General features: G+C 37.1%; 1 protein-coding gene across 4 annotated transcripts in view; it reads right to left on the reverse strand.

Annotated features, from left to right (window-relative positions):
* DTNB (dystrobrevin beta) overlaps positions 1-13283 on the reverse strand; it is a 236698-nt gene that overhangs the window by 155290 nt on the left and 68125 nt on the right. For all 4 annotated transcript variants that reach the window (XM_036262917.1, XM_036262916.1, XM_036262918.1 and 1 more), the window contains one exon: positions 6128-6282. In XM_036262917.1, the coding sequence (XP_036118810.1) occupies positions 6128-6282 (155 nt within the window). The remainder of the gene's footprint in view (positions 1-6127; positions 6283-13283) is intronic.

The raw sequence follows: 13283 nt of genomic DNA on the forward strand, positions 1-13283 counted from the left end.
AGTGATTCATAACAGTAGCAAAATTACAGTTATGAAGTAGCAACAAAAATAATTTTATGGTTGGGGGTCACCACAACATGAGGAACTGTATTAAAGGGTCGCGGCATTAGGAAGGTTGAGAACCACTGATTTAGAGAGAGAGGAAGGGTGAGATAGGAACATCAATATGACCCTCAAACAACAAATGCTGGCAAGGATGTAGAGAAAAGGGTACTCTAGCACACTTCTGGTGGGAATACAGACTGGTGCAGCCACCTTGGAAAACAATATGATGTTTTCTCAAAAAATTAAAAATGGAACTGCTATTTGACCCAGTGATCCACTTGGAATATATACTAAGAAGCCTGAAACATCAATTAGAAAGAATATATGGACCCCTATGTTCATAGCAGCACTATTTACAATAGCTAAGATCTCGAAACAGCCCATGTGCCCATCAGTAGATGAGTGGATAAAAAAGCTGTGGTACATTTACACAATGGAATACTGTGCAGCTCTAAGGGAGATCTCTTATCTTTTGAGACGACATGGAAGGACCTGGAGAATATTATGCTAAGCAAAATGGGCCAGTCAGAGAAAGACAAGTACCACATGATCTCACTTACTTGTGGAACATAATGAACAAAATAAGCTGTCAACCAAGAGAGATTCAGAATCATGGAAGTAGGAAACAGACTGACACACCTCAGAGAGATGGGGGGTGGGAGGGGTGGAAGGAGATAAACCAAAGAACATATATGCATATATAGATAACAAATCTACATGGACACTAGGCTGGGGAAGGCAGGAGGGGGGTGGGAGCAGGAAGGAGGGGGTCAATGAGGAAAAAGAGGGACATCTGTATACTTTCAACAATAAAAAAAAAGAAACATCAATGTGAGAGAGAAACATCAATTGCCTGCCTCCTGCATGCCCCATACTGGGGATTGAGCCCACAACCCAGGAATTGAACCTGGACCTCTCAGATCATGGGATAGTGCTCAATCCATTGAGCTACACTGGCTGGACAGTAACTATCTTTCTAAGGAGAAATATAACACATCCGAAAACTCTGAAGTTTGAGAAAACTGAGAAGAAACTTAAATATATCCACTGCTTTCTTTTAATAACTTTTAAGTCTCTAAAGTTAGTCCATTAGTTTATAAACACGGAAGACTCTTAATATATCTGGCCTATCCACCAAAATACAAGGTGGGGCAAAAAAGTTTTTTATTGACTTTAGAGAGAGAAGAAGTGAGAGGGAGAGAGAGATAGAAACATCGATGAGAGAGAACATCGACTGGCCGCCTCCTGCATGCCCCCCACTGGGGACTGGGCCCATAAGCTGGGCATGTGTCCTGACTGGGAATCAAACCGGTGACCTCTTGGTGCATGGGTTGACATTCTACCACTGAGCAACACCAGCCAGACAAGTTCATTCAGTTTTTAAAAAATATTTCTTAGAGAGAGAGGGAGAGAGAAACATGGATTTGTTGTTCCACTTGTTTATGCATGAATTGGTTGACTCTTGCATGTGCCCTGACTGGGGATTGAACCACAACCTTGGCACACTGGGACAGAGTTCCAACCAACTGAGCTAGCCGGCCAGGGCAGTTCATTGTTGTATTATTAATTATTGTATTATTTTTCATATGGAAAACTGTAAAACACTTTGTCCCACCCTGTATTAGGCTACATAAATACTATGCTTTATTCAGACAATATTAATAATCACAAATTTACAATGAGAAATTTTCTATTATTAACTTTAAAAATTATGTACCAGCCCTGGCCGTTCGTTTGGCTCAGCAGTTAGAGTGTCGACCCACAGACCAGAGTCACGGGTTTGATTCTGGTCAAGGGCACGTAACTCTGTTATGGTTCAGTCCCCAGCCCTGGTCAGGGTCATGCAGGAGGCAACCAGTCAATGTGTCTCTCTCATATCTCTCTTTCTCTCTCTCTTTCTCTCTCTCTCTCTCTCTCTTTCTTCCCACTCTGTCTGAAAATAAATGAAAAAATATCTTAGGGTGAAGATTAAAAAAAAAAAATTATATATATATGCACACCATCCAGCTTCAACAATTCTCAACATAGCACTAATTTGTTTATCATTTATGTCTTCACACTTCCTTCAACCCGGATTATTTTGAAGCAAATTCCAGACACATTATCTCTTGAATTAACTCTACCCCAATATTTTATTATTATGGACACCTAGGATGCCTCTGAGGCTAAGAACATATTTGTAAGAGTCTTATTATGGACATGTTTTTATTTCATGTGGGGAAAAACTTAGGATTAGAATTACTAGGTCGAGGATAGGTGTCTTTTTAGGTTTAAATTAAGCCACTAGGGTTTCTTCCAAAATGGTGTGTATGAGAGTTATGGCTGCTCCAAATCTTTGCCAACATTTGGTTTCAGTCATTGAATTGTAGCTATTCCAGTAGATTTGTTCTGTTGAATTAACTTATAAATGTTGTTTATTTTTGTTGTGTTTTTTAAGACTAACAAACTACATAAATATACATCTCTTATTTTGGGTTAGTTTGTGAAAAGCTGGCAAAATTGCTTCTTAAAAAAGAAATAAAGCTCTACTTAAAATAAATATGTAATTCTCTTCATGATACTAGAAAAATAAAAGTATTTCTCCTGTAATGCAACATATACATTACTGTAAAACTATATATACTTCAAAACTATGGATTTAAAATAATAAGGCATATGAGAAAAACAGGCATGAAACAAACCTAAAAACCTGTACGACTTTGTAAACAGAAAGCTAACAAAACAAGAGCAATACTAATAAGAGTAAAAGCACAATGAAATCTCCATGGGCATGTCCATCAACAGTTACTGTCAGATGATACCTTTCAGACTTGAATCCTGAGACTTTTTTTCCTTCTTCATGATAAAGGCATACAACTTCCGAGATAGATGTTTTATCAAAACTAAACATCGGATCTAGGGGATAGCTAACTCCATCAATCAATTTTTTAGCACAGGTGGGGTTAGGGGAAGGAATGTCTTCACAGCTTTTTCATCCATACCCACAGCTTCAGCTATAACACTGTGGAAAGTGAAGCAAAGCAGTTCATGAATCCTCCAAACCAGCTACTTCTTTCACTAAAGAAAGGTACTTCTGTAGGATTTTCAGCTCCTTTCTTAAAGCACTCATTCTTTCTCTTTAACTGTGATCACGTCTTTGCTCAGCCCAGAACATTAATATGCTGGAGAAAATAGCATATGAATCAACAATGCAATTTCCACTTGACACTGATACCATTCTCGGTCTGATGGTGTATGAGCTAACTTGCATTAAAACAAACAAACAAAAAAAAAACACATGTAGGAAAACAAACCATATGGGAAAATCCCATGTTCGAAAAGAAACCCAAACCTCACTGAATTGAACTCTTGCTGCATGAAACTCTGTCCCAAGTCTCATGTTTTTTGGTTTTTTGGCCATTCTATCAGTAGTTTCTATTCCTTTGGAGGTATCTTTTTTCTTGTTACCTTTATAAACCAAGAAAAACTCAACTTTCCTGTACTTGGAGATAAGATCTTTGAATTTTCCAAATTTGACATATATAAAACCACAGACTGATTTTTTAATAAGAATCTGAAGCAAGAGAAAAGCAACAATTAGGTTGTGAGTTCAAAGGGCTGACAGTCATGGCATAAGGTAGAATTTGTAGAATCCTTGATCGCATTAATTCTTAGAATTAATAATTAGAATTGTTTTTAAAGTTCTTCAACATTTTAAACCATTACTCCAATATTAGATTCTCATTATAGTACTTACATTATAAGTAAATCAAAGATTACTTTACATAGAACCCCAATAACTGTCACCCATTGGTCACATGTTGTTCTTCAATGATACTTCTTTATATAAATTCTCTTCCCCATCCTGACACTACATTACTTAATAGGAACATTCCAGAACTTGTTGTTTTTAGCCTGACCTCCAGGAAGCATCTGTGTAGAGAGCTACATGTACATTAGATCCAAGATTAGCCCCCATCCCATATTGCTGTGGTGTCTTCATCATCCTCACCATCAGTTACAGCTTTTTAATACATGCAGGCCACTCAATACCAGGATATGTTCAGACAGCTTCATGTCATTTGAAAATGCACATTCAGAAAGAAAAATAAAAACTGTGCTTTATTAGAATAAACTGAAGCATAGAGATATATTTAACATGCTAAAAGCTGATACTGCTATTTATGCTGAGAAAAAAATGAATGTATAGAGGCTAATTTTCACAAAAACAATTACCCAATTTATTTGTACAAATTTGGGAAGAACATCCCCTCAGAAGTTACTAAATATAACTCTCCAGTATTATGGGTGCCACCTTCAGTGCTAAAGCTGAGAATCTCTAAACACATTATGAAATATTGTTTGAAAGTCTGAATTCTGAACTTTAAATGTAAAAAGGGGTATATGTGTGTTTGCTTTTGGTTCTTTTATGAATCAAAGTTATCACATGTCAGGAGGGTTTGTTCCTTTTACATTTTAATTTTTTAATGTTTAAATAATTTCAGACTTACAGAAAGATTATAAAAGATTATTTTAAAAATTCCATTTGCCATCAACCCAGACTCCTCAAATGTTACCACTGTGGTACAGATGCCCCTTTACCCTTAAATACCTATACTGTATTTCTTAATACAAATATCAAAATCAGGAAATTAACATTCATTGACAGAATATACTATTATCTAGTCTAAAACCTTTCTTCATATTTTTCCAATTGTCCCACTAACATCCTTTTTAACAAAAAAAATCCTGGCTCATGGGTTGCGTTCAGCTTTCATGTCTCTTTGGACCCTGTAATCTGGAACAGTTCCTTAGTCTATTTTGACCTTTCATGACATTCACATTTTTAAAGCATACAGGTCAATTACGTTTCAGAAATATCTGCCCTTGGGAAGATGAGACTCAGGTGTGCTTTCCTGGTAAAGAGTACCACAGTGACACTGGGAACTTCTCAGTGAATCCTATCCTGCTGAGGCAGCAATATCAGCCTGTTCCTCTGCTGGTGGTAGGGATTTCATCACTTGGTTAAAGTGGTATTGGACAGGTTTCTCCACTGTAGAGTTATTATGTTTCCTTTGTAATTAATAAATATTATATGGGGAGATACTTTCAGACTATGTCAATAGCCTTTTTCCATTTATCTTTTACCCATTAGTTTTAACATAGATTTTTTTTCTTAATTCCCTGCTTTCCAGAACTTTCTAAGTGTAGCATAAAGTTCCTTTTATCTCATCTCTACCTGAAAAAAATGGATGTTACAGCCAGCATTCATTCTGCTCAACGTCCTTTGAGGCAGTCCTGGCCAGTTTGGCTCAGTGGTTAGAGCGTCAGACTGTGGTCCAGGGAGACCTGGGTTTGGTTCCCGCTAAGGGCACGTACCTCGATTGCAGTTTGTCCCCAGCCCTGGTTGGGTCGTGCGGAATGTGTCCCTTTCACGTCAATGTTTCTCTCTCTCTCCCTCCCACTCTATCTGAACAAAATATGGAAAAATGTCCTCGGGTGAGGATTTAAAAAAAAAAGTCCTTTGAGGCATAGTTAATATCTTAGGAATATACTCATATCAACCTCTAGGGAAGGACTACAAAAGGACATCCACAAATAAAGAGGAAACCAAATCTTTCTTTCATTCATATGAAAATGGCACTGTGCCCTTGAGGGACTGAGAGCTGTACAGCTCTGCTTGTCTGCAGTATTTAGGAAACAACGATGCACCACTGAACAGACTTTTATATCAAAATTCCTGTATTTCATGGTTTAAAGAATTCATTAGAGAGTAATATATGTCCAGTTATAATATGAACACCTCATAAACACTTTTCTTTAAATTTTTAGTAATTTAAAATATTTCAAATGTTCTTTCTTCAGAAAAGACTCTCATCCTCCTCCTCCATTAAAAAAAAAAGAGAGAGAGAGAGTTCCCAGGTGAATTTTTTAGTCCCCCCTCTTTTCACCCTCCCCAAACTTTCCACCCCTGACTTAAGGTTCTGTTTCCTCCCCTACTCAGGACCTATACCCTAGACTAAAGCAATCTGGTGAAATGTGACAAAGAGTGGCGGGTGGATGAGAACTCTTCTAGTCCTACATACTGTAACACTGTCCTTACCTGCTGTGGGAAACAGGTGCGGACCGAGTGCTCTGTGTAACCAAACGATGGCCCTTCAAAGACAGCTGTTGGGAGCTTCAGGACTTCCTTCAGAAACTGGTCAAACTTGCTAAATATCATTAAGCCATTGGAATCTGACATCTGGGAGAAAACATCTATGAGAACAAAACCAAATAAAGCCAAATTATAAATAAATCAACATTTTATAAATCGCTCTAAGTCATTTGTATGCCAGTCAAAAAGTATCATAAAGTTAATATGATCTTTAGTCAACATGGATTCTCATTTTTTGTTATTGTTGTTAATCCTCACTAGAGGATATTTTTCCATTGATTTTTAGGTAAAGTGGAAGAGAGGAGGGAGGGAGAGGGAGGGAGGATGGGGGGGGGGGGGAGAGAGACATCACCAGGGATGGAACCTACAACCCAGGAATGTGCCCTTGACCAGGAATCAAACCCATGACCCTTTGGTCTGCAGGCCGATGTTCTAACCACTGAACCAAACCAGCCAGGACTAAAATTTTCATTCTCTTTTAACACTGCCTGTTTACTTTGTTGATGAGGCCCCTCTCTCCCACCTATTTAATATTCATCCTAAACATCAAATCCAGTATCTACTCATGCATGTCTACCTACTTAACTCTTTTTGAGTGTACAGAACTAAATGATTTATAATTGTTTATTTATTTACATCTCAGTTTGGTCCAAGAAGAATTTGAAGCAGTGTATCTTTATATCTTAACATTTATATATGTATTTATATAAGGCATATGCATGTTTGAGTGTATGAATATATTACCATATTGGTGATGGGACATGAAAGAAATTATATTATATCTGTATATCCGTGTACTAATGATGCAACGTATTCCCATGATGGAATAAATTGGAAGGAAGCATACAGCATGCTAAAAATGTTCCATCTAGTGAGTTCCAAAGTAGAGTAAAAAGAACTCATGTAAACTCATCAATCACAAGATACTTTGATATTACAAGATCCAATTTTTACATAAACTCTGACCCAAGCAGATGGGAAGGAGGTCTCCAATACTACTACTACTACTTTATCTTCATGAAGAAAGTTTCCTGTCTCCAGTTACTTATTTATTCCTCTCTTCTCAACCATAGTTGGAGAGAAAAAGAAAATTAACTAGGAGCTCAAAAATTACTTGACAAAGAAATGTGACCTAAGCTTCTTTTCAAACTATTGAGATTCCTTACAAACAAACTGGTAGATTAAATATACACCCCTAAAAAAAAATCATTTCCTGAGGCCTTTCCAAACACAGCGTTTTGAAAAGTTATATCCTATATATTCATAGTGAACAGGTAATGTAATATGTACACATACACATTACTCTTTAGGTTCAATTTGGGGGATTCATCCCAAAGCTCTAGGTGTAGAGGAAAAAAACATCCAAAATACATTAATCAACGAAAGATAAAATGTTAGATTATTGATTCCACAGGGTAATATTTAAGGGATTAAAAAAGAGTAAATTATCAAAAGATAAAAAACTTCAGTATATCTTCTCATATCAGCTGCTAGGTTGTAGTTAAAGGAAAAGTATTAAATATCCATACAGGTGGGAAACATGCAACAAAAGGCTAAAAGAAGTACAGTCTCAGTGGAAAGTAAAGTCAATTAATTAACAAATACTGTGCATCCCAGATTCTTATTATGTGGTCCAAGTGCCAAGCACTCTGCTAGGTATTTTGAAGCACAACAAACAAGTATGACATGTGGTCCTTATCCCCTAAGAAACTTCAATGTAGCTGAAAAAATAAGAGACATGCGAAGCAAAGAAGAATTAAGTGCTAAGCTGACTCTCAATACAACAGAAGAGAGGCATAAAGATGTTTGTTAAACCTTACCATTTGCCAGGTGCCAAATTAAGGTCGCTTCTGTCTAATCAAGAGAAGGCATGGTTAACAGAAAGCAGCCAGGATAAATATGCAGTGACAGGTGGTTAAAAGACTAGAGTAGAGGGGAATAAATTCTGAACAGGTAAAACTGTTTATTTATAACTTCAAAGGCTGCCCCCTCAACCGCACCCCCCATAGCATGTTTAATGAAACATCCAGGAAGCAAACAATTGAAATGTCAGAGCTGCCAATTCTGGGTAAATATAGAAAAGAACCTCAACTTAACCTTTTCTCTGGCTACTCAAAGTGCCATCTATCAAAAATGTGTGGAAACATAAGTAATATAAACTATTATTATAAAACCATGTTTATGCTACAACTCAAAGAAAATACCTGTTATCATTTTGTTATATTTCATTCTTTTTCTATGTGCATAATGAATTTTTGTTCAAAACTGAACTACATTTATGCATTTTGATCTGAAACATGTTTTAAAGGTATTACATTCAGTCATGTGGGTGTCCCAAAACTTAACTGAGCTCTCACTTTTGGACACTAAAGCTAATTTCAAGTTTTCATATATTATAAAAAGTGTTGCATTAAATACACATAAAACTTGGGATATACCTCTGATTAATTCCTTGGGATAAGCTCAAAAAGTAGACTTAATCAATGGGTATAAATATTCTTACAGCCTTCTTAACACATACTGATAGACTGGCCCTTCAAAATGGTAGCACCAGCCCTGGCTGGCTTGGCTCAGCAGTTAGAGCCTCAGTTCCAGGACCAAAGAGTTGCGGGTTTGATTCTGGTCAAGGGCACGTACCTCGGTTTCAGTTCGGTCTCTCTCCCCCTCCCTCCCTCCCTGCCACTCTATCTGAAGACAAATGGAAAAATATCCTCAGGTGAGGATTAAAAAAAAAATGATAGCAGCAATTTTTTAAAGAATTTCAAATTGCATAACTCACTTGCTCCTATATTTTAGCATAAAACACACGGGGCTTGAATAAGCGTAGGTTAAGTTTCTTAGAAAACAAAAGCAGAATTAGACAAAGTAAATAAATCACATACTTAAATTGACAATTAAGTACAACGTAATAAATAACGGGCTTTACGGTCTGTAAATTTTGTTGTTCTTTGGGTTACTTTTTGGGTTTCTGGTATTACAGAGTTTTGATTATGCTTATAATTAAAGTCTATGTACTGTATGTAGAATCCTAACATAAGTTACCTTTGAATCTACGATATAGTCCCCTACGGCCACAAGAGTGAGCCATTTCTGTAAATAAATGATACCTGCGACAGAAACCCTTAACAGAGATTTGAAAAATCTAATTAAAAAATGTTTCAAACTAAAGGCACAAATATTGGTTAAGTCATTGCAAAGGCTATCTTGACACTAAAACAAGAAAACAACAAAAAATATATCAAATAAAAAAGAGGACAGGACAAGATTATAGGAAAATATATATATGTAAAAGTAAAGGTAAAAAGCAGAAAGTTCAAAATAAAAGGAAGAAAAGTAGAAATGCTCAGGCACATTCCATAAATTAGAAAACCTAATTTAAAAGGTACATTAACAGAGGTAACAGCAGAGTGTACCATCAGTGGCAGTAAGGTGGAGAAACTAAGAACAACAGAAACAATGTTACCTAGTAAGCAGGTAAAAGAAAGTGAATAAACAACAATCAAATATTATTTGATGTTACAATGCAGTGTTATACTATTGTCTACACTATTATTTAGCCACTTCAACTAAGTAGGACATAAGTGAGAACTAGAAAATCAGGGGAAAAAAGGATTCTCCCAACAGCCAAAACAGTCAATCATACTACAAAAGCTCAAGTGCTTCTCTCGTGATATATGAACAAATCTGTTATGCCCTTATTTTAAACAGAATGCTAAGAAGTTTGGTTACGGTTTTTCGTCAGTAGTATATCAAAAGTAAATGAGAAGCGCCCTGGCCAGTTTGGCTCAGCGGTTAGAGCATCGGCCTGCGGTCCGGAGAGACCCGGGTTCGGTTCCCGCTAAGGGCACGTACTTCGGTTGCAGTTTGTCCCCGGCCCTGGTTGGTCGTGCGGGTGGCAGCCACTCGATGTGTCCCTTCACGTCGATGTTTCTCACTCTCTCTCCCTTCCTCTCTCTCCCTCCCACTCTATCTGTACAAAAAATGGAAAAATATCCTCGGGTGAGGATAAAAAAACAAAACAAAACAAAAGTAAATGAGAAGCAAAGAGAGATTTGTAGAGACTAGTGTACTGACAATATCATCTACCAGTGATAAAGGACACCTACACACACCATCACCACCTACAACCAAAACAATACCCAAGAACTAAAAAATCACAAGTCTGAAAACATGAGATGGGACAAACGACCCAGAGCCTCACAATTAGCCCTAAATGCATCAGAAAATTACATCCCTAAGTGATGAAAAACTGTTTAAATTATGATCAGTGAACTCTGTTTAATACAAGAGGGACAGACCATATTTAAAATGATTTCTACCCTAGATTATTAAAATTAAAAAGTGGAAACAAGTTTCAACACCTGAATATTTTATTTAGGCTAAATATCTTATTCTCTAGCTAAGATATTTATAGTACAATAAATAAATGAAACAGCGACAGATGACAAAGCAATTATAATTTTTAACATGAAGAGGATAACAAAAAGCTGTATTTTAAATCTGTCTGAATAACATAAACATGGTAATGAATAACCTAACATGGTTTGTAATTCATCAGTCCATATACAGTGTGTAATGGCCTGGCATTCTGAGGACACTTGACATGTCACATCTGCCTGGGCATGTGTACTTTCATGCCACCTGAATACCAGTCACTTGTGTGCCTCCAAGAAGTTCAAAAGCCACATCAAAAAAAAACCCACAAAAGCCCTGGCTGGTTTGGCTCAGCAGTAGAGCGTTGGCCCACAGACCAATGAGTCACGGGTTCAATTCCGGTCAAGGGCATATACCTTGGTTGTAGTTTATCTGGGGCCCTGGTCAGGGTTGTGCAGGAGGCAACCAGTTGATGTGTCCCTCTCACTCGATGTTTCTCTCTCTCTACCCCCCACTCTATCTGAAGATGAATAGAAAAATATCCTGGTGTGAGGACTAAAAACAAATAAATAAAACATAAAAAACTGCTATCACTTGGATCCCTTCCATATTTCACATAGTACTAAAATTTACACCTTTTCACTAAAAGTTACAACAGAGAAGTTCAATAATTTTAGTACTCAATCAGCAATTTATATTTGGTAGAAACTTAGCACTTACTATGTGCCATGTATTAGCCCTATGTAGATGTAGCAGATTTAAACACAGAAACTTAATAATTCCAGAGCCATCTAAAATGTGTATTTATATAATCAATTTTCTATTTTCAACCAATTTATTCAGTACTAATTAAGATGGTGATGTATATTCTTCTTTTAAACCATTTTATACCTTTTTATTTTTTCAATTAAAGTTGACATTCAATATTATATTAGCCTCAGGTGTATAGCATAGTGATTAGACATTTATATAATTTATAAAGTGCTCCCCCTCCATTAAGTCTAGTACCCACCTGGCACCAAACATAGGTACTACAATGTTACTGGCTATAATAATATTCCCTACACTCTATTTTACATCCCCGTGACTATTTGTAAGTACAATTATAATACTTTTTACTACCTTACCTTTTTCACCCAGACTGCCACCCTCATGTCAATCAGTGTATATTCTTTTCTCTTTTTTTGAGAGTTTTATTTTGAATATATTATTGTTGAATATATTACAGATATCCCTCCTTTTTCCCCACTTTGACCTGCTCTTCCCCACTCCCACCCCCTCCTGCCTCCCCCACACTGTTGTCTGTGTCTATTGGTTATGCATATAAGTTCTTTGGTTTCTATCTTCCCACCCCACCTCCCGCTTCCCTTTGCAGTTTGTCAGTCTAACAACCAATTTGTACTTCTTAATCCCTTCATCTTTTTCACCCAACCCCACTCCCATCTGGCAACAAAAAGTTCTCTATGAGTCTGTTTCTGTTCTGCTTGCTCATTTTGTTTGTAGATTTGATTGTTGATAGATATCCCTTTATTGTCATTTTATTGTTTATATTTTTTTTATTCCTCACCTGAGGATACTTTTTTATTTATCAGATAGAGTGGGAGGGAGGGAGAGAAAGAGAGACAGAGAGAAACATCAATGCCATAGAGCCACATCGACTAGTTGCCTCATGCATGACCCGGCCAGGGTTGGGGACAAACTGCAACTGAGGTACATGCCCTTGACTGGAATCAAACCCATGACTCATTGGTCCACAGGTTTACACTCTAACCACAGAGCAAAACCGGCTAGGGCTATTGTTCATATTTTTTTATCTTTTTCTTCTTTAAGAAGACCTGTCAACATTTCATATAATACTGGTTTGGTGGTAATGAACTTCTTTAGCTTTATCTTGTCTGGGAAACTCTTTATATGGCCATAGATTCTAAATGATAGCTTTGCAGGATATAGTAATCTTGGTTGTAGGTCCTTGCTTTTCATCACTTTAAATATTTCTTGCCACTCCCTTCTGGCCTGCAAAGTTTCTTTTGAGAAATCAGCTGACAGTCTTACAGGAGCTCCGTTGTAGGTAACTAACTGTTTTCTCTTGCTGCTTTTCAGATTCTCTCTTTGTCTTGAACCTTTTGCATTTTGATGATGATGTGTCTTGGTGTGGGCCTCTTGGAGTTCATCTTGTTTGGGAGTCTGTGCTTCCTGGACTTGAAGTCTGTTTCCTTCCCCAAGTTAGGGAAGTTTTCTGTCATTACTTTTTCAAATAGATTTTCAATTGCTTGCTCATTCTCCTCTCCTCCTGGCACTTCCATGATGTGAATGTTGGTACATTTGAAGTTGCCCACAGGCTCTTTCTACTATCCTCATTTTCTAAAATTTTTACTGTCTTGACTGAGTGTTTTTTGCTTCCTTATATTCCAAATTGATGGCTTGCCTCTTGGCTTCACCTACTATTGATTCTCAGTAAATTATTTGTTATTTCAGTTAGTGCTTTCTTCATTTCTGACTGGTCCTTTATTATGCTCTTGAGATCCTCACTAAGTTCCTTGAGCATCCTTAGAAACAGTGTTTTGAACTCTGCATCTGTTAGATTGCTTATCTCCATTTTGTTTGGTTCTTTCCCTGGACTTTTGTTCTGTTTTCTCATTCGGGACATGTTCGTCTCCTCATTTTGGCTGCCCCCTTGTATTTGTTTCTATGTTTTGGGTAGAGTAGCTATGTCTCCTAGGCTTCCTAG

Source organism: Molossus molossus, unplaced genomic scaffold (genome assembly GCF_014108415.1).
Source record: "Molossus molossus isolate mMolMol1 unplaced genomic scaffold, mMolMol1.p scaffold_m16_p_15, whole genome shotgun sequence".
NCBI classification, from domain to species: domain Eukaryota; kingdom Metazoa; phylum Chordata; class Mammalia; order Chiroptera; family Molossidae; genus Molossus; species Molossus molossus.